At 42.0% G+C, this 27,248-nt stretch overlaps 1 protein-coding gene across 13 annotated transcripts in view; it reads right to left on the bottom strand.

The window, feature by feature from the left end:
- The window catches only part of ank3b (ankyrin 3b), a 615,939-nt gene that overhangs the window by 50,366 nt on the left and 538,325 nt on the right, over positions 1-27,248 (bottom strand). For 10 of the 13 annotated variants that reach the window (XM_059947390.1, XM_059947385.1, XM_059947393.1 and 7 more), the window contains 7 exons: positions 26,004-26,100; positions 19,394-19,622; positions 17,875-18,000; positions 15,647-15,769; positions 15,186-15,212; positions 13,796-13,880; positions 3,414-3,488 (listed from right to left, as the gene is read on the bottom strand). In XM_059947390.1, coding sequence (XP_059803373.1) covers positions 3,414-3,488; positions 13,796-13,880; positions 15,186-15,212; positions 15,647-15,769; positions 17,875-18,000; positions 19,394-19,622; positions 26,004-26,100 — 762 coding nt within the window. The remainder of the gene's footprint in view (positions 1-3,413; positions 3,489-13,795; positions 13,881-15,185; positions 15,213-15,646; positions 15,770-17,874; positions 18,001-19,393; positions 19,623-26,003; positions 26,101-27,248) is intronic. The other 3 variants (XM_059947384.1, XM_059947392.1, XM_059947395.1) reach the window with 1 other exon arrangement.

The raw sequence follows: 27,248 nt of genomic DNA, 5'->3' as shown, positions 1-27,248 counted from the left end.
CTGGGATCATAGCAAGACCAATAAAATTGATGAGTAGTTCACAGAGGTCCAATGAAATTGTACGATAAATCAAACGCACTTCCACAATTAAATTATTGTAAATCAGTCATTTGTACTCACCCTAATCAACATGGAAAACACTCGAAGAAAAGCATATGATGCAGCTTTTAAGTTAAAGGCGATCAATAACTTTTCCTGGTAGGCTGCAGTATATATATATTTTTTACCAGTTGTTAGGAGATATTGGAATGTTGTTCGTGCACTGTTCAGTATAAAAGTATATGCAACGTAATTTGTGTGTTACCGATACGTATGTATATTTAAAAGTAGCTGTGTTACAGGCACTGTTCAAAAAAAAGCATTTGCAATATGTATTTGTTTATGTTACCATACGGATTTAATTAAAAGTTAAAAAATCCTCACGTGTAATATCTTTCTGTGTAAATATCTCATATTACAACGTGGGACACCTGCGGCTTAAAATCCGGTGCGGCCTGTACAAGAACAAAATTGATTTTCTCTCTAAAATTAGAGCGTGCGGCTTTTAATCAGGTGCGCTCTGTAGTCCGGAATCTACGGTAGTTCTTTTTTGTTAAATGCACAGAACATTCAGCAGGTCAGGCAGAATCTGTGGAGGGAGCAGGAGCGTTAATATGTCACGTTCACGACCCTTCGTCAAAACAAGAAAAGGTTAGTTTATTGTCATCCGCACCAGAGTGCAATGAAATTCGTTGCTTGTGGAAACCCGCAGAGTAAACAATGACACATGTCATTGACAAATACAGCAATGAGTTCAAAGCAACATAACGGCACGAAGATTGTAACAGATTGGAATGTCCAAGAGATGTGGAAGAAAGAGTCTGAGAACATGGCAGCACCGTCAGCGATGGGATGTGAAAGACGTGAGTGTTTCAGAAGTCTGATAGCGGTGGAAAAGAAGATGTTCTTGACTCAGGACATCTGGGTTTCTTAAGCTCCTGTATCTTTTCCCAGAGGGTGGAAGACAAGAGAAAGGAATTCAGGGCGGCAGGCATCCTTGTTAATGCTATTGTGACCATGTTTCATTTTAGTTGTGAAATGTAATACTGTACACCTCGTGGCCACTTTATTAGGTACACTTGCTCATTAATGCAAATATCTAATTAGCCAATCATGTGGGAGCAACTCAGTGCAGAAAAGCATGCAGACATGGTCAGGAGGTTCAGTTGTTGTTCAGACCAAACATCAGAATGGGGATGAAATGTGATCTAAGTGACTTTGACTGTGAAATTATTGTTGGTGCTAGAGGGTGTGGATTGAGCATCTCCAAAACTGCTGATCTCCTGGGATTTTCACGCACAACAGTCTTCAGTGTGTTGCAGAGAATGGTGTAAAAAACAAAAAAAAATCCAATGAGCAGCAGTTCTGTGGGTGAAAATACTTTCTTAATGAACAGTCAGATAAGAATGGCCAGACTACCTCAAGCTGACAGGAACATGACAGTAACACAAATAACTACGTGCTACAACGGTGATGTGCAGAAAAGCATTTCTGAACGCACAACACATTAAACCTTGAAGTGGGTGGGCTACAGGAGTTACCTAATAAAGTGGCTACTGTGTGTATCTGGATTTTGGTCTTCTGATTCCTGATAAGAAATGGAGAGAGATACACTCACAAGACCCCAGAAGCCCCGGTGAATGAGTCACAGAATTTAAAAATGAACATCGGAAAAAGTGAGAAAACAACTGTGGTTTAAGAGCGGAAGGGCAGACTGAACAGAAGAAATGTCTGAGATAGGTTGTGGACTAAGATTGCCCAGCCGATGCAATGCTTGTGCTGTGAATGAGGGCAGTTGAAGAGAGAACTAAAACTAAAAAAAAAGATTCTGGAACACTGAGATGTAAATTGAAGAGTTACTGGAAATCTAAAAAAAAAGAACATGCTAGAAATACCCTGAAGATTAGTCAGAGATGGTCTTACATTAGAGCCAGGGAAGATTGGTGATCTGAATGTAATTGACATGGAATCCTGGGGATTCTGTTGGGCCTATTTGGAAGATGAAGCGCTGTATCTCAATCTTACGGTAGGTGTTATTGGAATGCTGTAGGAGGCCAGATGGTAAATCCAGGAATCTGAAATGCAGAGGGACTTGGGATCCTTGCAGAGAACACCCTGAAGGTTAACATGCAGGTTGAGTTGGTGGTGAGGAAAGCAAATTCAATGTTAGCATTCATTTCAAGAGGCCTAGAATACAAAAGCAGGGATGTGATGCTGAGGCTTTATAACGCACTGAAGTCTCATCTTGAGTATTGTGAACAGTTTTGGGCCCCTCATCTTTGAAAAGATGTGCTGGCATTGGAGAGGGTCCAGAGGAGGCTGACAAGGATGATTCCGGGAATGAAAGGGTTATCATACGAGGAACATTTGATAGTTCTGGGTCTGTACTTGCTGGAATTCAGAAGGATGAGGGAGGATCTCATTGAAACCTTTCGAATGTTGAAACAACTAGACAGAGTAAATGTGGAAAAGATATTTCCCATGGTGGGAGAGTCTAGGACAAGAGGGCACAGCCTCAGGATGGAGGGGCACCCTTTCAAAACAGAGATGGGGAGAAATTTCTTTAGCCAAAGGGTGGTGAATTTGTGGAATTTGTTGCCACATGCAGCTGTGGAGGCCAAGTTGTTGGGTGTATTTAAGGCAGATATTTTGTCTGGAATAGTGCTAAGTGATCACAGCATACACAAAGCTCACTTAGTCCACTATGCCTGATCCAGCTTTTCAAAATTATCCCCCTAAGCTTGCACAATTTCTAATATTCTTTGGAAAAGTTATCAGATCTAGGGTCTACTTAGGGTCTTGTCAGATCTACCGGGGTTAATGCATTCCCAGATATGAAATGCTACCTAATAACCCACAGGTCTCTTGCCAATCATCTTGTATCTGCATTTGATTACCCTTTACCAATGGAACCAATATGAAAATACTTTGATTTTTAAACACTTCTGTTGTACCTCCCCTTTAATCTTCTTTCTTTAAAATGTTCACAATTCCTGCTTCATTAATCTCCTATGTGAGTCAATACTTCATCCCTGGTACCAATCTAGTGAATTTTCTCCGCATCATCTCCATGGTCTTGCCATTCTTCCAAAAGCACGGCACCTAATCCTGGACACCGTGTACTGAATGACATCTAACAAGTACTTCAGATTTGTTTAGCATAACTTACTTACTGGTTTACTCTTAGCTTCAGCTATAAGGCCCAGGTTAGAAAAATGTCTCATCCATTTGTTTCAGCACTTGCAGTATTTTCAAATAGCAGCTGGACTTGAACAGATCTGTCTTAATTGTTTCAAGCATGCATCAGGATGTAAAACGTCAGTCAGGATTTCCTTTGTTCTTGAGGGCATAAGAAGGTAACAAGCTCATCTTACCTGTCCAGCTCAGTCCCAGATGATCTGCTACTATGGCTGTCCTTATATCTGTCCTTTCACATGGACTCTGAGGGCCTGCAGTTTTTAAACATGGAATTAGAGCAACATTCCAAGTAATACATAAAACATCCAAACTTAGGTCAAGAATCTACTCGTGCCCATGTTAAACAAATAAACACACCCTCGTGACCTACACAATTGTAAATTCTACTGCAATCAGTGACAAGGTCCAACTTCAAATTAATGTAAAAAAAAATGTATGTGTAACATAGATAATGAACTTGAACATGCTGAAAACACCCAAGAACTTTGCTAAATGTTGTGTAACTGGAGGTAATGAATAAACTGTATATGCAGTTAATAAAAGTACTTATAAAAGTGTTGCACTTGCTCGTCTGACTTAAGAAGAATTGTTGGACGGCAGCAAGGATGTGGCTTAATGCCTTTTGCTAGATGTTGGTTGGCATGCTTTACTATAACTACTGGGATTACACTGGAGAAAACGGGGGGGGTGGGGGATACGAGACAACACAGACGACAATGACAGCATGGCAGCTAAGGGTAAATCACACCACAGGCAATCACAAAGAGTCATGCACTAAAGATCAACAAGTCGAAAGTTTTACAAACTAGGCTTGATCTCCGCGGTGCGAGCCACGCGAGGCCCAGAAACCTGACTGTTCTCCTCCCCACCAGTCCTTTTACTGTTCCTTGTCTCACTGTAGACCTTTTCAACCTTTGATTTTAAAGATGCTGCCTCTGGTCTCATATCTCTAGACCTCGATGCAATGGAGGGCAGGCCGGCTTCCGATAAAGATCCATTTCTCGGAGTGCTGTCTTCATCAGAGATCTCTGGCTGCCCTTTTTTCTCTTCATTGGCATGTCGATCCACAAGTTTCATTGCCTCACTGCTAATCCCTTTAAAATATCCAAATGAATGTTTACAAACCTCACTTGCCTGCCCTTTGCTTGTTCTACTTGATTTAGCTGTGGTACTGCTAGATCTTACCTTAACTGGCAATCTGGAATAAGATTGCTTAGACTTTACTTTTGCTATCTGCCCTTGCTCTATACTGGACTGGGATACTGTCAGTGGAGGCATATTAGTTTTGTCATTATTTTTAATAGGAATTCTAGATTTTGTCTCACAACATTTAGGAGGATCTGTTTTTGCCTTTAACTCATTCTTCCTAGGCTGTTTCATCTTGCATGCTGCCATTTTCTGATCTGTATGAGGAATTGACAGTGGGGCCATGGTTGCTTTTACTGGAAGTCTCGATTTGGGCTTTTTTACTTGTTCAGCAACGTGCTTAACAAGTTTTGCTACATCAGCTGTTGGGGCTGTCAAGGAACCTAGATTTTTCTCTTCTGTGTGGACAACTGGTTCAATTGTTGGTTTGGCTTCAGACTGACTAATATCCATAGCGCAGTCAGTTTCTGGGACTGGGGCATCAAACTTGTCTATATTATAACTTAAAGGCAAATCAGTGCTGTCATTTTCTATAATATATTCCTGACTCATAGCTCTAGTCTCAACTGTAGCTATTTCTAGCACTGCACGTTCTGAAATCTGATAATCTAACAGCACAGTATCAGCTTTAACTTCAACCAGCTCAGTTGCACCCGTATCTTTCTTCATCGTCATTGTAGAAGCAGAAATTCCCATTTTAATTGGCGTGCGTAACTTGGGATCAACTTTTGCAGCCGTGGCTGATGAAGATTTGTCCGCTGCGTTGCCACCGGATACCGATTCCAGACCATTTCCGCTAGTCTGGGTTTTCTCGTGCTCAACTTGTGGTGCATCTGTTGATGCCTCAGTTGTGTTTTCCCCTGACTGAGGCAATGTTGTGACTACAAGTGTATTTTTAACCCTTTCCCCCTTGTCCCCTGACTTCCCTTCAGCAGTATGCTCACCAATTTGGAAAAATTGGAGCCTTTCTTCAACAAAATCCCTCTTGCTCATGTCAATTGCACCACTGCGAGTCATCTCAAACATCTTCCCTTCATGAAATGGGAAGGGATTAGGCTCACTAGTTGGAGTGCTCTCATCTGTTGGGGTTCTGGCTGGGGTTGTATCTGGTGTTGTTGCTTGGGACCTGTCCTCTACTGCTAAGCCAAAGGCTTTTTGCTCATCCTCTCTCAACCTAGCTTCAAAGACTTCATCGTTTCCTCGGCCGTTAGACCATGGATCAAAGTCAAGGCCTTTGGTAGCAACAGTTTTAAACGGGGTTGCAAATTCTTCATCTAGATTGTAACTAAAATATGTATCATTAAACCCGGTTCTGTCAGGATGCCTGCCTTCCAAAGTGAAGATCTCAGGTCCTTGTTTACCATCAGGTTTCCCTTCGCCTTTCTTTTCAGAAGTCTGAGCTTTAGACTGCAAGGGTGTTTCTTCTTCAGCGCCTACCTTTCCTTCTTCCTCAATTACTGCAAGTTTACCCTGGCTATAGGAACGATCCCCCTGCTTCAATATCCCTTCAGTGACCCAAACATCCATTTTGCTTTCTATTCCCTGATTCAAGGACTTAGAGTCTGTTTCTGTTAGGCCATCATCTTCATCCTGCAGGTCATATCCATCGAGAGAGTCAACTTCTGTAGCGTCGGTGTCATGGGAGAACTCTGCAGTCGTCGCTATGGAGCACTCAGTGACTGACTGATCATTGTTGCCATTCGGGACTGCATCCGCCTCAGAAGTAACATCCAAAGCAAACTTTTCATCGCCATCTTGGGGATCGTCGTCTTTGCCATGCTTCTCATTTGGTTTCGGCTTTGATGAGCCGGGAGGAGTGTCGTCCTGAAGTTTGAAGGTGTACTTTTTCAAGGGGGCTGGCTGGAAGATGGATTCGTCGCTGCTTGAATCACTGTCATTGGCCCCAGGCGGGATAGGGGAGGGTGGTTGCACTCTGATGACAGGCTCAGCCATGAAGTGTTTATCATGCTCTTCCTGCAAGTTCAGCTCAATTACGTCCAGCTCATCCTCCATGGATGCACAGCGGTCTTTTTTCCTGATTTCGGGCACCTCTGCATCCAAGGTGTTGATAGGAGGGGGCGGAGGGAATTCGATGTAGGCTACGCGATTTTCCTTTGGGCGTTTGTCACTTCCGTCTAAATCACTCTGCTTTGGGGATCTTGTAAATCCACTCACATCCTTAACGGAGGGGATTCTGACCACCTCTTCTTCCTCAGATTCTCCAGGTACTTCAGGAATTGGACAAGGCTTTCCATGTATGGATGGCACCTGGCAAGTAAGTTCATAGCTGACTTCCTCGGAACTGGGTGTTTCTGGCGTAAGAGGACTTTTACCAGAACTCTCTATAAGTGATACTTGTTCCAAGGTGTCATCTTCTGGACTACCCTGAGGAGAGGGGGACGGCTTATGTTGGCGAACGGTATAAAAAGTGCCCCTCGTCTCCTGCACTGTCCTACTCTCTTGGCTGACTATTCGCTTAAGACTTCCTTGTTGAGGGCCTGTTGCTTCTTTCTCATAGTGTTTCCCCATCTGAACAACACTGATGTAGACAGGCAAAGCCTTTATTTCTTTAAAACCTTCAATGCTTGCTAGAGGTGCTGCTTTGTCCAAACACTCAATTGGACTCTGATCGAAGAACTCGCTCAGCGAAGAATCTTTAACAGGACTAAGCTCCAGAGAGTCAGGAGATTTGACAGGGGAGGTTTCCGGTTCTTCCCGCCAACTGTCTGTGCTTTCCCTAACTCTGGACTGACTATCCTTGGATTCCCTGGTCTGGATGTTCGCTGCTGGTGCTTCATTGAACTGTTGACCCTTTCTGGCTCTACCACGAGACATGTTGATGACGGCATCAGTCTCGTGGAGTTTCACCTGGCCACCGTTACATGGCTGGATCTTTGACATCACTTTTGGTTTTTCTTCAGGAACTCTGACTGGGATCTGTGATGGACCTGAATTCTCCTTTCTCGCAGGCTTAGCTCCAGAACTCTCACCGTCTCTGACAATTCGCTCTGTGCAACCCACTTTCTTGGACGGAGACCCCGTCTCCTTTATCAAGTGCCTGTTATTTGACAGGTGCTCCTTATCCATAACAGGGCCGAACTTTTCTCTCGTCAGCCCGTCGGATCTAAGCTCCGCCTGAGCCACATCATGTTCCACCAGGTTGTCGTGCACAAGAACATGCGTAAGTGATTTGCGATTGGAATTTCCACAGTTCTCCCAGGTTCTGTACACCTTTTTCTCTTTATCCAATTTTACTTGAGGTTCAGGATCTTTTCTCAATGGTGCTGCCGTTTCAGAAGGCTGAACTTTTGTGCTAAACACCAGCTGCTTTGGAGTCGTGGCCACATGCGACGTAATCTCCACCACCTTCTGAAGTACTGGCGATACAGTGTCGGTTCCCATGTTAAAACCTCCGAGATTGCTTAAGTCCTTGAACTTACTGGAGTGCACTTCCTTCACCGTTGAAATGGCCCCTTCCGCTGCGTGCTCCAACTTCTTCTGATTGATCTCCTTTAAAGAGAACTGGTAGATTGGCAGCTTGCTTTCGTGCAGTCTTTTAACAGACACACTTAGTGGATCATCTCGCAAGTTCCTTTCTGCAAAGTTTGCTTTCACCTCCTCAACAATTTGAGTGCTAGAGCAAGGAACAATCATTTTTCTCAGCTTGGTGTCAGGCTGACTGTCCTGAACACCGTCTTGCAAGGGGGCGCATCGAGAGGATTTGCTGCCTTTCTGCGTTACAGCCGGCTCGGACTCTGAATACGGAATATTGTTTACGGTTTGTTTTAAATGAAATGATGTTTGTGAGAGATCTTCACACTGCTTCATTTTATGTTTCATGTCATCTGAGAGGGGCAAGCAAGTCCTTTGAGTAGAATCCAGCAGTGCATTGGCCACTCTCTTCTCCTCGGCACGGACCGAATATTTACGGAGACACTGCTCATTCAGCCTCTCCTGGCCCCATTCGTCACTGGCTATGTCAGACAGCCGCAACTTCTCTGGACTGCTGCTAGCAGAACTGAACCCCGAATGGTTTTGCACTCCTTCCCTCTTGTGTGGCTTTTTTTCTGGCGACTGCAGTTCATCATTTAACTTCTCTGTTTTGTCTCGAAAAAACTGAGATACTTCAGTCAGCTTCTCTTCTGCCTCCTTCACCGTTCTGTCAACCCTGTCTTCATAAATGAGCTTCTCTCTGCCACCGTCCAGTCTGTCTTCACTAAAACGCATCCACAGAGCATGCTTTGGACTGCCAGACTCTGGCGGATAATGTAGTACTGCAACCTTTTCGTAGCGACTCCCCTGACCAGTTGATTTGTCAATGTTATCAGGTAGCATTTTGTGCAGCTTAGCAAGTTCCCTCTCCTGTGAGGGGTCACTCAGTCTCTTGTAATGACCAATGGCCTGTGAGCCCAGGCAGAAGGCCGAGGTCTGTTCAGTGGCAGAATCTTCAGTATCAGAATGAGGAATATCCATTTTTTCAGAAAGAAGCATCTTCTCTGCAAACCTGTAGGACTCTCCCCTCAGCTCGGAATATTCATCATCATGGTACTCGACTGACTGCTGAGTCAGAAGCTTCAGCGTCTTGTACGAGTCATCGGAGATGAGCTGTGCTGAACTGGGACGGCTCTCGTCCTCCTGGGAGACAGGAGTGTTCACTCTTGAGGATTCCATGTAGGAGGGAAGGGATTCCTCAGCTGTGAGCTCCTCCTCTTCCCGCTGTGCCTGCTCATTCTGACCAGCATCAAACCTCTCAGGGAGAACTTTGGCTTCTCTTACTTCACTGTCCCCCAAAAAATCTTTCTGATAAACGAATAATTCTCTTTCGGGGTGTTTTTTCGTCTCCCTTATAATGACTTCTGTCGGCTCTATTTTATTTCCCTTTTCAATATGAAACTCAAAAGTTCTTTCAACTTTTGGTTTCAAGTTAGAGTCTTTATCAAGGTAAATTGACATTGATTCTGCAGCCTTGCTGCTTTCTGAAGGAACTGTCGACTTATGCTCAAACAGGCCAGCTAGCTCTTTGGAAGGATCACGGCCTGACTGAAAAGCCTTCATTATATCACGAACTGACATGGTTTCTTCTATTCTCTCACTCGTGTTGCTTTCGGTACAGGGAGGTGTGTGATAAACCATCCTGGTAGTTGTCGTAATTTGAGTTTCTTCTTTCACACGCACTTCTTTGCTCTTCAAGCACTTACTTTCTTCGTCCTCTGATTTCATTTTAATTTGAAAAGCTTTCATCTTGTCTTTTATTGACCCAATTGGCTTCTCTTCCACTTCCGAGAACATATCTGCATTTTGCAATGCAGCTGACCCCTCGGCTTTGGGCTCCTGCATTTCACCTAATGAAGGTTCGTAGCTTCTAATGACGCGGACTACTTCTGTACGTGTTTCTGTGATGACTGGAGGTATGGGAACATCGTGAAAGAGAGGCTTAGGCCCAGTGCTCTCTGCACTTTGAGGGGCAGAAGGCGTCTTTTCACTCCTGGTCTCAAACCCACTGTCTGACAGAGGACTCTTATCCTGATCATGCTGAGAAAAATCATCAGGCGACTCCAGAATAGCTTCGGTCGCCATCAATGCATCTGCAAGCTTGCTGAGTTCCTTCTCCGACACCGATGGCCGCATGGGAGGTGGAGGCATCTTAAGTTTATGTTCTGGCAAAGGCATGGTTGGCTTATGAGTTCTTTTAGAGAACATTTTATCTTCACCTTCCTTTTTGATATCGGTTTGGCGATATTTATTGTCACCCATTTTTCCCAGCGTATCAATTCCAAGATCGTTTGTTAAATAGTCAACGACTCTTGCCAAACTGAAGTCCTTTTCTCCTCCATTTTTTACTTTTATTGGTACATACGTGCCAAAGTGCTCATTAGCCTTTTGCTTTGCCTCCTCAATATCATCGTAGTCGAACATGACCCATTCACCCTCACCTGAAAGCTCCCCATTTGTCTGAGCTCCTTTTACACCAGTCTTATTCTCCGTCAGCCCATCCTTCTGAAGGATCTCACTAACTTTCACCAAGTCTTCCTTAACTTTCTCCACAAGCTTAAAAGGTTCCTCACTTTCGTCCTCGCTCTTTACTCCTTTTGCAGTCATTTCTGACGGGAATGCCTTGTCACTAGCAGAATCCGTCTGCAGGATGGCTGTCATCTTCATTAAGTCTTCCTTCATCTCAGCCACGTCTTTCAGAATTTCCTGACTTGAGGACAGAGAGGCGGCAGAAGAAAGTTTCAGTGTGGAAGGAGCTAGGCTCAGGGAGTTCTTCAGCGGGGACAACGTCTTGGTAAACTGAGACTGTACTTGCATGCGAGACTCTGTAGTCAAGGATTTTACTGGTGATAACAAGGCAGCAGCTGACTTGGTTAATGGTGTAGTCTCTGAAAGTCTTTTCAGTTGTGGCTCTGATAACACATTTACGACAGAGTACACAGGTACAGTTATTGTTGATGATGTCACGGATGTGGTGGTCACAGACGAAGACCTCAATGAAGAATACAAGGAGCCAGCAGAAGGTAATCTTATTGTCTGAAAAGTAGAAGGGGCTGCTGATGCAAAGGATTTAAGTGGGGCAAACGTGACACTATTACTGGTGGTGTAGGCTTTCTCCATTGCATTTTGTACAGTTGTGATGCACTTGTTTGCCAGCATAGTGGCTGATGCTTTCTCAGGAGACGAACCGGATGTCTGACTGCTGAAGAAAGCTGCAGCTGAGGGATACTTGACTGGAGATACCACTCCATTAGCAGATATCTGGCCGTTCGATGAAGTAGCCAACTGAGAAGGAGGAAACGAGGCAGCGGGAAGTCCTTGAGCTGCTTCAATGACAGATTTAATAGGAGAAGACCCCGAAGATGATATGGATTTCAAAGGCGAGGACAGGACTGTGGGTGCTGTTGTAATTATGGACTTGAATGGCAAGGTGGATGAGTACATATTAACAGTAGCTTTAGGGGAAGCTGGCGGCGTCATGGTAATGGAGGATCTCTCCAGAAGCGATCCTGCTGTTGATGCCGGAGAAAGCCGTGAAGAAAGCAATGACGAAGTTAGTCCTTTTACAGAAGATGATTCAGGCATTACTGATGCTTTCACTGGTGAAGAAACCAAAGCAGAGGAAGATTTAACAGAATACGGAGTCTGTGTCACTACAGTTTTTATAGGTGAAGATGTGGACTTAAATGATCTAAGTGGAGATGCTAAATCACTCATAGATCTTACTGAGGAAGTTGTGGAAGCTCCTATGGTTGATCTGATAGGTGAAGCAGAAGAGACAGACCAAATTGATTTTAGTGGGGAGGCTGTAGGCGTGTTGGACGTTGAACTTGAAAGAGAGGTAATTCCAGACTTGGCTTGTCCAGCTACCGAAATCGGTGTTGTTGCCCATGATTGAAAAGGCCTTGTTGAAAAGAGTGGCTTGTACGAGTATGGTGCAGGGTAAGACCTGGTGGTTCCTGTACTTCGTTCAATGATTTCTTTTAAAAAATTGAGAAATAAAATCCAAATTTTAAATAAAAATCAACAAGATAAAATTAAAGAAATGGAGAGACCAGAGAAAAGAGAAATTAGTCAGTAAATATGGTTAAACAGTTAGAAGAAAGTTCAAAACATACAACAATAAACTCAATGAGAATAGTGATTGACCTGCTTGATTTGAAAAGAATATTTTAATTTGCTTCTTTTCAACTGTACAATAGTTACGAAACTAGAAAGCAATCAAAGCAGAAAATGAAGAAACACAAAAAGTAAAATGAAAGAACGGAAATAGGGTAGAAAAGACAAATGAAACACAAACAGGAAACAAATAGTAAAAAATACAAAGGAGTTTCTGAACTACATACTTCACTACGTATCAGTAGTTATGGCTAGATCTAGCAGTTCTATACATGCCACCAGGAGAGTAATGAGGGAGAATATATATTTTATCCAGCATTATTACTATAGAAACTCATTTCTCTGATGCAAATTGAAGTTTGTAGTAAAAGTAAAATCGATTAGTCTTATGACACACAATAATATCTAACAGATGTCATTTGATGTGGAAACTATGCTGCAACAGAAGTGAAGCCAACAAATTCATCCATTCTGAGTCAACATGACACACTGCCAACAATGTTGTCAAGACTTCCTTCCACACCAGCACAATTTAAAATGTACTCTCAAGACCCGTTTGAAAATCGACCTAATTATGTTATCAGCCGAGCTCCCCCTCTCTGCGAGTTAGAAAGTTGTGCATTCAAGTTTCATTTCAGAGACTTGAAACAAAGTACAGATGAATGGCCCAAGGTAGTGACAGGAGAACACTGCATTTACAAGGATGTTGCCTACTATCTAAGATATTAAACAAATATCTTGCTGTCTGGTTAAATAATATTGATGATTAGTTTGAAACAGAGCAAATGAGATTACCAGAGTACACCTCAAAGTCAATATAAGTAATTATCTGATCTCAACATTACATCACTGTGTACGGGCAACGCTGTCCTTAACTGTAAGGACCTAATAGCCTGTTGAATTCCTATAATGAAAGACTTAGTTGATAATTATGTAGTTCTAAAATACTCTGGGAGATCCCACGTTCATGAAAGATGCTTCAAAAATACAAGTAATTTTCCTTTTGTTTCAACATCCCTAATGAGTGCTCTAACCCTATAGAACATTACAGCATAGTACAGGACCTTTGACCCCACAATGTTATGCAGACCTTTTATTCTACTCTGTGATCAATATAACCCTTCCCCCCACCCCCATACATAGTCCTCCGTTTTTCTATTATCCATGTGCCTATCTAAGAGTTTCTTAAATACCCCTAATGTATCTGTCTCAACCACCACCCCAGGCACCCATGTTCCATGCACCCACCACCCTCTGTGCAAAAAAAACTTCCCTCTGACATCCCCCTGTACATTTTCCTCCAATTAAGCCCTCTTCTAGTACACATTTCTACCTTAGAAAAAAAATCTCTGGCCATCCACATGACTTACGCCTTTTCTCTACTTGTACAGCTCTAGGATAGATGGAATTTTAAAATTAAAAGTCCTTTGAAACATGACTGAATCTAGAGTAACTTTAATATCCCTGAACAAAACAGCAGCCGATCCTGGACAAGTGTTGCCTTTCATTTTTAATGGAGCTATATTAAGGAATGGATTACAATCAACATGAAAAATAAATCTCAGCAAAAAAATTATATATGCATCAGAAAGAAATGAAAATGAAAATGAAAGAATGAGTGGGTTTGCAAATCAAAGCTAGTTCTTGCTTTCCAGCTGCATGTTTAATCAGTTAACACTGGTAAAATGTTGTACAGGTTTATTTGTTGCAGAGCATTTCATTTAAATTTTTTAAAAAAATCATTAATGAATATCAAGCAAGATTGATATTGCTTGGAGAGATTAATGAAGAATAGACTCACTCATTCCAGGCTCAGCAAGGTAGCTGTAGCGCTTACGTAATGCCATAGATGCAAAAGTTTGACGGCGGTCAGAAGCTCTCTCGACCTTGAAGAAAAAGATGTGTTGATATTTTGTTATTTTTTCCCTATGTGATATATTTTTATTTGAATTTTAAGTTTTTATTATAATATTCTAACATATATACAAACCCAACCAAACTAATGCAATGTTCTTTCATATCTTGACCGAGAAGTCAATTGCCCCTCCCTTATTTTTCATTGCACACATTATAAAAATTGAAATTCAGAAAAAACACTACACTCACCATCTAGGATGTTTTACAAAGGTAGCTACATGTTGCTTCCAATTATTATTTTCTGCTTTAGTAATTTCACCATTAATTCCTCTGCCAGACTTTCCTCCTCCTGGTGGGAGGAACATACAGAACAGGCCACGAAACTCATGATGCCACCTCCAGCTAAAAGACTAGCGGGATGAGGCTGCTCCTGCATCTGGGACTGCCCGACTGCATCTAACAGTCCAATGAACGAAGGCAATCGAGCTGAAATGCTAGTCACACTCTAGAAAGTGAACCTATCCTCAAATGGTCAGGGACTCCTGCCACATTGATGAGATTCACAAGTCAGCGTGGACACAACCATGGACAAACGTAGCAAGAATGGAATTTGTAAATGCAAGCACACAATACACAGACTCACGTAAAACATCTCACCACAAGTACATAAGAATCAGCTTCCTAAGTGATTAAAACACATTAAAGGTGTATGTTATAATTTTGAATTGTTGCACTCTAGTTAGTGGCTTTTAGTAAACGGTTACAATAAATATTCTGGTGTATAATGCTGGTAAAGGGGGCACGGAACTAATTAAATTTCATGGGGCAATAGGTACTTCAGCTGACTCATAGACTGCTCTAATCCAGCATAAGATACAAAGGAATGTTTATTGTGACCACAAGCAGACACATTGTGATGCAGCTATTGAGCTATGGCAGTTGACACAGTTGTCGGGAATAAAATTAATGTTTTCTTTCTCTGCTAACAACTCAAATTACATTATATCACGCTGTACCAAACACCCAAAAAAACACATGTAGACATAAAGACTCCATTGAACAATTTCAGAGATCCTATATACTATTTTTAGCCTGAAAAGATTAATTAAGTAGGATCATAAATTACACTATTTCCTGGTTACATCCAAAATTAATTTAAATAGAGAAATAATTTAGTTCTATTGAATTTGGCAAAGGGAGGTTGGTGGTTAATTGAACCTAAAAATCATCAGGTGATTTTCATCTTTAAAGACCAAATCCAATTGCAAAAATGTCCACTGCAATAACTTAATAGTCATCACTAAGTTTAGATAGATTATCAGATTTTCCTTTACCTCTTCGTCTGGATCTGATTCGGCTTCCTTATGGTCCCAAGAAGCATTGCAGAGACAAGGAGTATTATAATGGACAGCAGGGAAAAGAAACATCAGGATATGAAAAGGACCCAGTGGGAGTACAAGAAGGAAGCTAATTAGCACAAGATCAAAACAAGTCCAAAGCCAGCAAAACCAAAAAAAAAATCAAACTTGATTTCACATTTACCAAACAAAAAGAAAATCACAACAAATGATGGAAAATATTGCAGGACCTTTGGCCTCTAAGTTACCAGCCAGAGCTGGTAAACAAACCACACTATAATCTAGGAAACTGGTTTTAATGACGACTTGTAAAAGAACGCAGTATGTTTTATAAAATAAGTGTTTATAGCTTCAAAAAAAAAACAGGTTCTTAGAAAATGATGTCATTTATCTAGCTTCTTTCAACAGAAGACCAGCTTATGAGTCTTTTCACATACTTTTTTGTGAGCCGGCAGTGTAATGTTCAGATTACAGATAGCTGCTTGTGGCAATCCTTTGGAAGTCTTTGGCTCCTTAAGGAATGACAGACGACCACAGGGCTCCTGGCCGTTGTCTCGAACCTAGAAACAAGAACCATTCGGATTTATATGAGGTCACTTTGCTGAACTCTCTGACCCGGATGACCACACACCAACCGTTGACAATCTTTCTCATTTGCTCAGAAACACAAAAGATTCTGCAGATGCCGCCTGCTAAGTACTCGTCTACGAAACTGGATACAGCAGCATGTTCAGACTGCTTAAAAATATTTAGAGGCATCTTCAAGAATTCATTCAGCAAGTATATTTGGTATTGGGGTGGACAGCAGGTTGGCATCTAACCTTTCACCTCAGGGGTCTGGTTTCCAATTATGGCCATGTTGTAGGCTGCAGGTATTCTACAAGAAACAGCATTTGTGCAACAGAATTTGCTCACATTTCCATGCCGATGGTCTCAATTCAGTTCTGGTGGGGATTAGAAAATTATCAGTAACTAGCAACATTACTAATACCTAGTAGTTTTAAGGAAATGAGAGCTCATTTGAAGCTAAGTGAGGGAGACTGATACACAACTGAGCAAATGACCCATCTACTCTGATCTGCACAAATTCACTACAGGTTTCTTATATGATTTTCAATCTGAATATTCTTAGGATGATAAATAGGAACTACATTGGACTGGTTGCTAAACTTAGATAAGTGAAGTTTATAATTAAGATCATTGACCCATCAGCTAAAAAAAAGGTTTGGAAAAGTGGTTTATATTTAGGCAAAACATACAAATTCATTCTCTAGTCCTGCTGAAGGGTCTCGGACAAAAATGTCAACTGTACTCTTTTCCATAGATGCTGCCTGGCCTGCTGAGTTCCTCCAGCATTTTGTGTGTGTTGCTTGGATTTCCAGCATCTGCAGACTTCCCCTTGTTTGTGAAGGTCATTTTCTGCTCTTTTATAAAACACTTTTGTTCTGTTTCACTTTGGATACAGTGCTAGAATGTGTTCACCACCAAACCTTCCATGAATCAAATTCACCTCTAAACAAATGAGCTAACAAATCGATGACTGATTGACTATCAGTTTATATTGGGGCAGCACGAGAGTGTCGCAGTTAGCGTAACACTACTACAGTGCCAGTAATCATTGATCAGGGTTCAATTCCCACTGCTGTCTGTAAGGAGTTTGTACGTTCTCCCTGTGACTGCATGGGTTACCTCCAGATGCTCTGGGTTCCTCCCACATTCCAAAGACATATAGTTAGGTTAGTGGGTTGTGGGCATGTTATACTGGCGTCAGAAATGTGGCGACATTTGCGGGTTTCCCTAGCACAATCCTGACTGATGTGATTTGATGCAAACAATACATTTCACTGTATGTATCGATGTTTTGATGTACATATGCCAAATAAAGCTAACCTTTAATTTTTCTTTATCCTCTCTTTCTCTCCTCACTTTGTCCCTCCTGAAACCTCTCCTGTTTTCTTACCTCCATTAAGATATTTGTTCAGATCTATGTCAATGTCAGAGGTGGCACTGTGGTGCAGTTATTAAAGCCAAGGCTCAAAACTCAAGCAGTTCTAGCTCAGCCCTAGCCTCTAGTGTTGATGGTGTGAAGTTTGCACAATTTCCCCTAAACTGCAAGGTTTTGACTGCACAGATTTGTTGAAACAGCTTAAGCACATTTCAAGGCAAAGTTTTAGCGGATGTTATCCAACACCTGTTCAGAGTCCGCTCTGCTTCATGTGAGAGCCTTCCAGAACTGAAAATCAGCTTGACTGATCTTCAGTAACAGTATAACTGGCCCAATGTCTCTGTAAGCAGAGGTTGCCCATTGAGGGACAGATGTTTGCAAGAAATTGAGAGATCTTGCTCTTTTTTTGGAAATTGCCATGAGATCTGTAATGTCCTTTTGAGCTGGGAAATGAAGCCTTGGCTTATGATTCTATCCAAAAAATATGAGGCAATCCTACACCCTCTCCATATGGAATATCATGTCCATCTGAACCTGGTGCTGAGTTCTATACTGAGACTTGAATCCGTGACTAGAGACTGAGAGACAAGAGTACTCCCAAGTGAGCCAAAATGACACAACTTTGTGACCAATCATTTGTCTCCTTCGATGTGTACTTTCTGTTTCCTAACTGGATTATGAAGTGCTATCGAATGTACAATCAATGCAAAGTTCTCTTACCTTCACACCAAAGGGCAATCTATTTTCTTTAAAAGCGTAGAAGTTGAATACAAGCTGCTGGCCCGCTTTGGCTAGAGGAACCAGGTTTCCATAGCAATCCACAAAGATGGGTTTACCTTCTAGCACCTGTTGGTTACCATTGCAAAGTTACACAACCATTGACTAAGAATTGTCATGCATTCCAATACATTTATTTCTGGATAGTTATCAAATAAAAAGGATTTATGAAGATGAACATAGTTAAAATCCGTTTAAATCCGTGTTCCAGAGAAAACAAAGCTTACTTTTAATTAGGTCCTTGCTCATACACTGGAATGCTCCCCAGTGAAGGTTCCAGCAGTGTGAGGGTATCTGTAGGTTGTGAGCTGATCAAGGCTGAGGTGCAGCACTAGATGTGTGGGGTTATGGAAAGGGCCAGCAGAATGAATAGAAAGTGAGAAAGGATTTTCTTTTTTCCGCTTTCGGTCAACATGCTGAGATACCACTAATCTGTGGCCTGACTAAGCACATTCTTTCCAGAGTTCTCGGGGGGGTGGGGGTGCTGGGGGATGCAGTGTTATAGAGAGTGAGGCTACAGTTCAGGAATTATAAGCAGCACAAGTCATTCACTCGTTCATTAGATCATAGTTGATATCTCATCCTGACCTTGGCACTTTTTATCCCTCTCAATATTCTCTCTTGACAAAATATCAATCTTGGCCTTGACAGCTCCAAACCTTACTCCCTGCCCAACGGCAGTGGAGATGAATCCAAATTGCCTCTACCCTTTGTGTGAAAATGGCTTTCTCTATTTCCCTCCTCACTGGTGTCCACTTCAAAGGAAAATCCCTTTTTTTTTTGTTTTCCCATTGTCAGAAAGGTTTGCAAACTGATACGAAATAAAATCAAAGCCATTGAACTGAACTAATTATACACACTACAGAAAATTCACACGACAGGATGGAAGTGGTAGCACTAGATAGAAAGTAGAAGGGATGTTGCCTGGTACTGATGGCCTTTGTTCGGAAAGGGTGCGATCAGAATCCCTGGAGTACAGGATACTGAGGGGTGACTTAGAGGTTCATAAAATTATGAGAGGCATACATACTGTAGACTGATAGAAACCGTCTTTTTCCAGGTGTATGGGAGTCTACAACATAGACTTAAGGTGAGAAGGGAAAAATTTAGTGGAGATCTGAGAGGCAAATTTTTTCACACAGAGGGTGGAGATTATATGGAATACACTACCAGAAGAGGTTATAGACAAGTAATAATCACAACTTCTGTCACCTTCTCTGGCAGTTTGTTCCATATAACCATGTCAAAAGACATTTGGATTTGTACATGGATAGGAAAAGAATAGGGCGAAATTCAGGAAAATGGGATTAGTGTAGACAGACACCTTGATTGTGGGGACATGTCAGGCTGTTTCTGGGCTGCATAACTCCATGATTCTATCTCAAAGCTGACATTCAGCAATCAGTTACGAGCTGACAACCAGAAAGCCACCACAGCACTGAGAATCCGCACGAATGTGTACCTCAATGTCTTTGCTCCGTGCCACTTCTGTGAAGTTTTCCTGCTGCTCTAACGTCTTGTCAACTTTATCGTCCGTCATACAGAAACAACGCAGACGGGCCTCCACTGGGTCATGCATTTTGGCAAATACAACAAATTTAGCCATGTAGGGGACACAGATCAATTCTCTGTACAGCTGCGTGGCTAAACTAACAGTTTCTGGCACCTGATGACAGTCGACAAGCCAAAACCTGTGCAAAGAATTACAAACATGTTCAAAGACATCTCAAGTTTTGCCTGTGTTAATATTGACACACTAGACCATTAGAATTGGAGATCACAAATCACTTATAAAACCACCTTTATGAATATTTTATTGCCCATTGGTTGTTATTTTATTTCCTGACAGCTGGTGAATATCAACACACAGGATCGACAGAACAATCAATCCGGTTAAATAACTAATGGAAGTTGCAATATTTGGGACTTTCTCCCCAGTACTTGATTCAGTTCATGAAAACTGCCGTGACTTTTGTATGACAGATGTACAAATACGGTGGGTTGGGGGGGGGGGGGGGAGTTGCATAAACAGTTTACAGTCTTTTCTGCCTATTTGCATCATCATTATGTGCTGTGTCATACGACGAGGGAGATTATGGTCTCATGACCGTGATTGTTCTTGGCAAATTTTTCTGCAGAAGTGGTTTGCTATTGCCCTCTTCTGGGCAGTGTCTTTACAAGACGGATGACCCCAGCGTCTGTCTGCTTGGCATCAGTGGTCGCATAACCAGGTCTTGTGGTATTGCCGATCATCCGATCATCCGATCATCCACCACCTGCTTCCTTGGCTTCATATGACCCTGATCGGGTCACCTTGCCCAAGGGTGACCTGCAGGCTTACGGAGGGAAGGAGCGCCTTACATCTCCTTTGGTAGAGATGTATCTCCATCCCACCAGCCACGTTTGTACGGACATTCACTCCAGGCCACTCAGATACATTAATGAAAAAATTACAAATATTATTGTTAGCATATACATTTTTTTCATAAGCTTCCTATCAATAGTAAGCAATTGTATTATCTGCACTAGAGGAATTTTCTTCAATTCCTTGCCAATAAAAGTTCTGTGAAATAAATCAACTTTGTCTAACCACCCTGTAGAACTCTGAGTGAGTGAAGGGTTGTGGAGCACTACATCTTGTCATTCTGCAGAAGAAAACTGTTGCTAAACTTTTTAATGCTTGTGGATGCCAGGGTGGCAATGGCTAGTAGAATTGCTGCCCCACAGTTCCATCCCGACCTCGGCTGCTGTCCGTGTGGAATGTGCACTCTCCCTGGGTTTCCTCCCACATCCCAAAGATTTGCAGGTTAGTCCAGCATTAAAGTAGTGTGTAGATGAGTGGCAGAATCCAGGGTGAATTGCTTGGTATGTGGGAAGATCGAAAGAAGTATCAGTATTATGGATGGCTAAGTGGGCTAAGGGGCTTGCTTCAGCTCTGCGCAACTCTGAAGCACCCATCTCTGGTAGAAGCAATAGAAACATAGAAAAAAGGTGCTGGAGTAGGCCATTCGGCCCTTCGAGCCTGCACCACCATTCAGTATGATCATGGTTGATCATCCAACTCAGAACCCTGTACCTGCTTTCTCTCCATACCCCCTGATCCCTTTAGCCACAAGGGCAATATCTAACCCCCCTCTTAAATATAGCCAATGAACTGGTCTCAACTGTTTCCTGTGGCAGAGAATTCCACAGATTCACCACTCTCTGTGTGAAGAAGTTTCTCCTCATCTTGGTCCTAAAAGGCTTCCCCTTTATCCTTAAACTGTGACCCCTCGTTCTGGACTTCCCCAACATCGGGAACAATCTTCCTGCATCTAACCTGTCCAATCCCTTTAGAATTTTATACGTTTCAATAAGATCCCCCCTCAATCTTCTAAATTCCAGCGAGTATAAGCCCTGTATAATAACAGAGTAAAAAGAAGCAAATATAATAACTTCATTTATAGAGCAATTTTCATACAGATAATGTAGTTCAAAGTCCTTTATAAGTGTAAACATGAAAAGAATAAGCATGAAAGTAAAAGACAAAAAGATGTTAAAAGCAAGATTAAATAAATAGCTGGATTTAAAAGTATCAAGCAAGTCTGCATCTCTAAACGTTTTAGGTATTGAATTTCACAGTTCAATGACATTCCGGTACACTTGATGTAGGAGCTTGTAAACAGTGTGACTACTAAGCAACTACTATTACCAGAAAACGGGGGAGAGAGAGAAACCTTAGAGATCCACAACTAATAACTGCATGGTATAAAGCAGAGGATTTACAGTGGTAGATTCTGAAGGGCACATTGTAAAGAGGGCATTCCAGGATTAAGATTTTGTAATTAAATCATAAAAATCTATAGGAGCAATTGAGGACTGACAAACATGAGACCCACTAATGCCCCAAACCATTCTGAAAATCCTTGCAGGCAGCAGAGGAGAGAATTAATTGAAGGATTTGGTCATTCAAGTGAAACTGTTGTATCAAGGACTTGAATGAAGTTTTGACTGTACACACACACTCAGAGGCCACTTTACAGGTACACCAGTGAGGGGCAATTCTGTGGGCAAAAACACGTTGTTAATGAGAGAGGTCAGAGGAGAATAGCCAGACTGGTTCAAGCTGACAGGAAGGCGACAGTACCCATGGGTTACAACAGTGATGTGCAGAATGCACGACACATCAAATCTTGAAGTGGATGGGCTCCAGTAGAAGATGACCACACGGGTTCCACTCCTGCACCTAATGTAGTGTAAATCCATTCACATATTGGACTGTATTTTTGTGTTTGTAACGTTAAAGAATTTCTATTGACCAACTGGATACCGATCTGTAACAGTCCTGACATATCAGCAAGGCATCACAATGCCAGTTAAACTCTGAAGATGATTCTCAGAATTCAGGCACAGAACTCAGATTAACTTAATTCCTTTTATGTTGCTTTATTTTGGTGTCCCTATTTTGACAATTAAATCATTGTACTGCGTTAGATATTTCAGAGTTGCTGCATTCTTAGTTGGTAATACTTTAAAAATTCAAAACCGGTCCTTTAATTGGATTTGTGAAAGTAAAGATCAATAATCTGAACCCATTTCTACAGAACTCAGGTGAGGGACATCAGTTCAAGGAATGTAGCTTGCTTCTCCTCAGGAGAAACAGAAAAACCTGAGGAGATTCAGCAGGCCAGGGAGCATCATTTTGCAGGTATTCTATTTTTACATCAGATTTCCATGGTCTGTATCATTAACAATCATTTATATCATTAGCTACTACATGTGAAGTCTGAACCTAATATGACTACAAGGTATCCATATAGCCATTGTATTCACTGAAAAGTAAACCTGTAAACAAAGTTGCCTGTGTTCTTCACTTAATCTTTTAATAAGTCATCATTAAAACAGCTGGGTCTTGGGGTGAAAGGAGTATGCAAGCTAAAATACTGAGAAACATTTACTGACAACCCTTCTCTTATGGTGGTAGCTGAATGATGATAGAATACAATTTTGTATTCACTGATCCTCTAGGTCATACCTGAATGGCCAAGTATACTTTGCTCTTGACAAAAACCATCATTGTGCAGAAATCTGCAACTCCTTTTTACTTAGTACTGAGTATGCACTGACGGGTACACACTCTGTGGCTGTTTTATTAGGTACCTAATAAAGTGGTCGCAGAGTGTATGCCTGTGGCCTTCTGCGCCTGTGGCCTATCCACTTCAAGGTTTGGCATGCTATGCATTGAGAGATGCTTTTCTGTACACCCCTGTTATAACACCTGGTTAATTGAGTTATTCTTGCCTTCCTGTTAGACTGAACCAGCCTGAACTCTCTCATTGAGAAGTCCTTTTTGTCCATTGAACTGCCACTCACTGGATGTTTTTCGTTTGTCGTCCCATTTTCTGTAAACTCTAGAGCAGTTCTGTATGAAAATATCAGCAGTTTCTGCGACACACAAACTACCACATCCGGCACCAACAATCATTCCATGGTCAAAATCACTTACATCACACTTCTTCCCCTTTCAGATGTTTGGTCTGAAAAGCAACTGAACCTCTTGACCATGTCTGCATGCTTTTACGTATGGAGACTACAATGGGATGAGGGAGTATTTGGCTAGTGTCGACTGGAAACACAGGCTATGTAATGGGACAATTGAGGAACAGCGGAAGACTTTCAAAGAGATTTTTCATGGTACTCAACGAAAGCGTATTCCTTTAAAGCAAGGCCAGTAAGTATGGAGAGAGCCAGCCTTCGATAACTAAGGAAATAAAAGAAGGCATCAAACTAAAAGCTTGTGTATACAAAGTCATCAAGAGTAGTGGGAAACTGGAAAATTTGGAAAACTTTAAAAAGCATCAAACTACCACTAAGTGAGCAATAAAGAATGGGAAGCTAGTTTATGAAAATAAACTAGCACAAAATATAAAAACAGATAGTAAAAGTTTTTATAATAATATAAAACAGAAATGGGTGGCTAAAGTGAATGTAAGGACAAGAAGGGGGATTTGAGGTAGAGTAATGAGGAAATGGCCGAGGCTTTGAAGGACTTTTTTGTGTTGGTCTTCACGGTGAAGGGCACATGAGAGATTTATGGATGAGAAAGAGAGATTTATGGATGCATTGGGAGGCAAGGACCTTGTTACAATAGCTATCACTAAAGTGGTAGGGCTGAGCAAGCTTGTGGGCCTAAAGACAGACAAGTCTCCTGGTCCTGATGGAATGCATCCCAGGGTACTAATAAAATGGCAAAAGCTATAGTAGAGGCTTTGGTGATGATTTACCAAAATTCTCTGGACTGTGGGCAAGTCCTGGCAGATTGGAAGATGGTGAATGCCACGCCACTATTCAAAAAAGGATGAAGGCTATAGGCAGGTAACTATAGGCCAGTTAGTTTAACACCTATAATTGGGAAAATGCTTGAAGCTCTCATTAAAGAAGAAATAGCGAGGCACCTGGAAAGAAATGGGTCCATCAGGCAGACGGAGCATGGATTCAGCAAAGGCAGGTCCTGTTTGACAAACTTACTGAAGTTCTTTGAGGACATAACAGGCTCAGTGGGTAGAGGAAAACAGTTGGAAATTATTTACTTGGATTTCCAGAAGTTGTTCGATTACGTACCACATAAAAGACTTATCCATAAGATAAGGATGCATAGAGTTGGGGGTGATGTATTAGCATGGATAGAGGATTGGTTAACTAACAGAAAGCAGAGAATTGGACACATGGGTGTTTTTCTGGTTGGCAGTCAGTGGTGAGCGGTGTGCTGCAGGGTTCGGTGCTGGGCATGCAGCTGTTCACGATGTACATTAACAATCTGCAAGAGGGGACCAAGTGTAGTGCATCTAAGTTTGCTGATGATACTAAGTTGAGTGGAAAAGCAAATTGTGCAGAAGATACAAAGAGTCTGCAGAGAGATATAGATAGGTTAAGTGAGTGGGCAAGGGTCTGGCAGATGGAGTACAATGTTGGTAAATGCAAGGTCATCCACTTTGGAAGGAAAAATGAAAGAGCAGAATATTATTTAAATGGTAAAAAATTGCAGCATGCTGCTGTGCAGAGGGACTTGGGAGTGCTGGTGCGTGAATCACAAAAGGTTGGTTTGCAGGTGCAGCAGGCCATCAAGAAGGCAAATGGAATGTTGGCCTTCATTGCTAGAGGGATTGAATTTAAGAGCAGGGAGGTTGTGCTGCAACTGTACAGGGTACCGGTGAGGCTGCAGCTAGAGTACAGTCTTAGTCTCCTTCTTTGAGGAAGGATATACTGGCTTTGGAGGTGGTGCAGAGGAGGTTCACCAGGTTGATTCCAGAGATGAGGGGGTTAGACTATGAGGAGAGATTGAGTCACCTGGGACTGTACAATGAAATTCAGAAGAATGAGAGGACATCTTATAGAAACATATAAAATTATGAAAGGGATAGATAAGATCGAGTCAGGAAGGTTGTTTCCACTGGTAGGTGAGATGTGAAGTAGAGATATAGCCTCAAGATTTGGGGGAGTAGATTTAGGACGGAGATGAGGAGGAACTGCTTTTCCCACAGAGTGGTGAATCTGTGGAATTGTCTGCCAGTGAAGCAGTGGAGGCTTCCTCAGTAAATATATTAAGACAAGGTTGGATAAGTTTTTGCATAGTAGAGAAATTAAGGGTTATGTGGAGAAGGCAGGTAGGTGGAGACGATTCCATGGTCAGATCAGTCATGATCTTATTGAATGGCAGAGCAGGCTTGATGGGTCAGATGGCCGACCCCTGCTCCTATTTCTTATGTTCTTACATTTTTATGAGTTGCTGTCCCATGATTGGCTGATTAGATATTTGCATTAACATTTAGGTGTACAGGTATACTTAATAAAGTAGCCACTGAGTGTATAACATGTGTAAAATGATTAAAAGCAAAACCTCCTCCTGAATTGCCCATATTCCAGTATCAGAAGCACTTTCTCATGCATTTTGCACTACTGAAGATGATTGGCTTGATGAGGTGGTTTGACCATTTTCAGCACTGACTAGACTGAAGAAGCAGACAGTACCAACTATGGATGCTAGGTGTGGAGCTGTGTGGGAGACAGGATGAAAAATTTTGGATAAACTGTACCTGGCGGAGACATTTGTTGTGAAAGAAACCCCTTCACTGACAAAGGTTAATGGTGTCGTTCCAGTTATGTCTTCCCACTGTGCAGGCGATGTACCTCCTAATCAATGAGAAAGAAAATGGCAGAATCAATTCTCGCCAACAGGGAAAAATTAGGACATGTGAGTGGCTATACAGGAATAATAATGTTAATCAGCAGACATTAAATCCTAATGTTTTCCCCAGCTAGTATTTCTGTAATTGGTGCATTGATATAGAAATACATAAAGTCCAGCATCACCTTCATCAAGAGTCATCAATAATAATTAACAGAATACATTTCCATATGTAAGAGGAATAGAAAGTGAATGAAACCTTTGGAAGTCTCAAAATTCTTTAAAGACAGATTTGCTGTATACAATTTGTACAGATGGGCAACTGCCGATCATCATGGATGTGGTGGGTGAAGGGCCCATTTCTACTGCAATTATATCATAGCCATTGCACAGAAACAAGCCCTTCATCCCATCTAGTCCATACTGAACTATTATCCTGCCTATTCCCATCAGCCTGCACCTGGACCACAGCACCCCTCACCTCCTATAGCCCTTCCATCCATGTACCTTTCCAAAGACGTTGGGACTGAACCTGTATCCACCACTGGCAGCTCGTTGACTTTATTTGGAGAAACAGTGTGAACCAGGCCCTTCCAGCCCAACAAGCCTCACCACCTGGCAACTAGTCTAAACACAGGACAACTTACAATGATCGATTAATCTACAAGCCAGTCCATCATCAGGCTGTGGGACGAAACTGGAGCATCCAGAGGAATTCCACACTGTCACGGGCAGAACATCCAAAAGGGGCCTGGCACTCAGCACCAGAATTGAACTCTGAACTCCAGAGTGGCCCGAGCTGTAATAGTGTCGTGCTAACTGCTTATGCTTGGAATTGTCCTCAGTTACATTTTGCATGAATTGGTTGCTACACCACGGATCAACAACAATGTTCATCATGGACCTTCGCTCCAAAGAAAAAAGCCCATTCAACCTATCCTCATAAGATATGCCCGTCCTGGTAAATCTCCTCTGCACCGCTCAAAAGCTTCCACATCCTTCCCATAATAAGGTGACCAGAACAGAACACAATATTCTAAGTGTGGTCTAACCAGGGTTTTATGAAGCTGCAACATCATCTCAAGGACATCAATGAGTACATGTTCCATTTGGAAAACAGCCAGTGAGCAAAGGTCTGAACCCAAGAGGAAAT

Source organism: Hypanus sabinus, chromosome 22 (genome assembly GCF_030144855.1).
Source record: "Hypanus sabinus isolate sHypSab1 chromosome 22, sHypSab1.hap1, whole genome shotgun sequence".
Taxonomy (NCBI): Eukaryota; Metazoa; Chordata; class Chondrichthyes; order Myliobatiformes; family Dasyatidae; genus Hypanus; species Hypanus sabinus.
The sequence above is the reverse complement of the archived record's forward strand: the minus strand, read 5'-3'. Positions and strand labels throughout refer to the sequence as shown.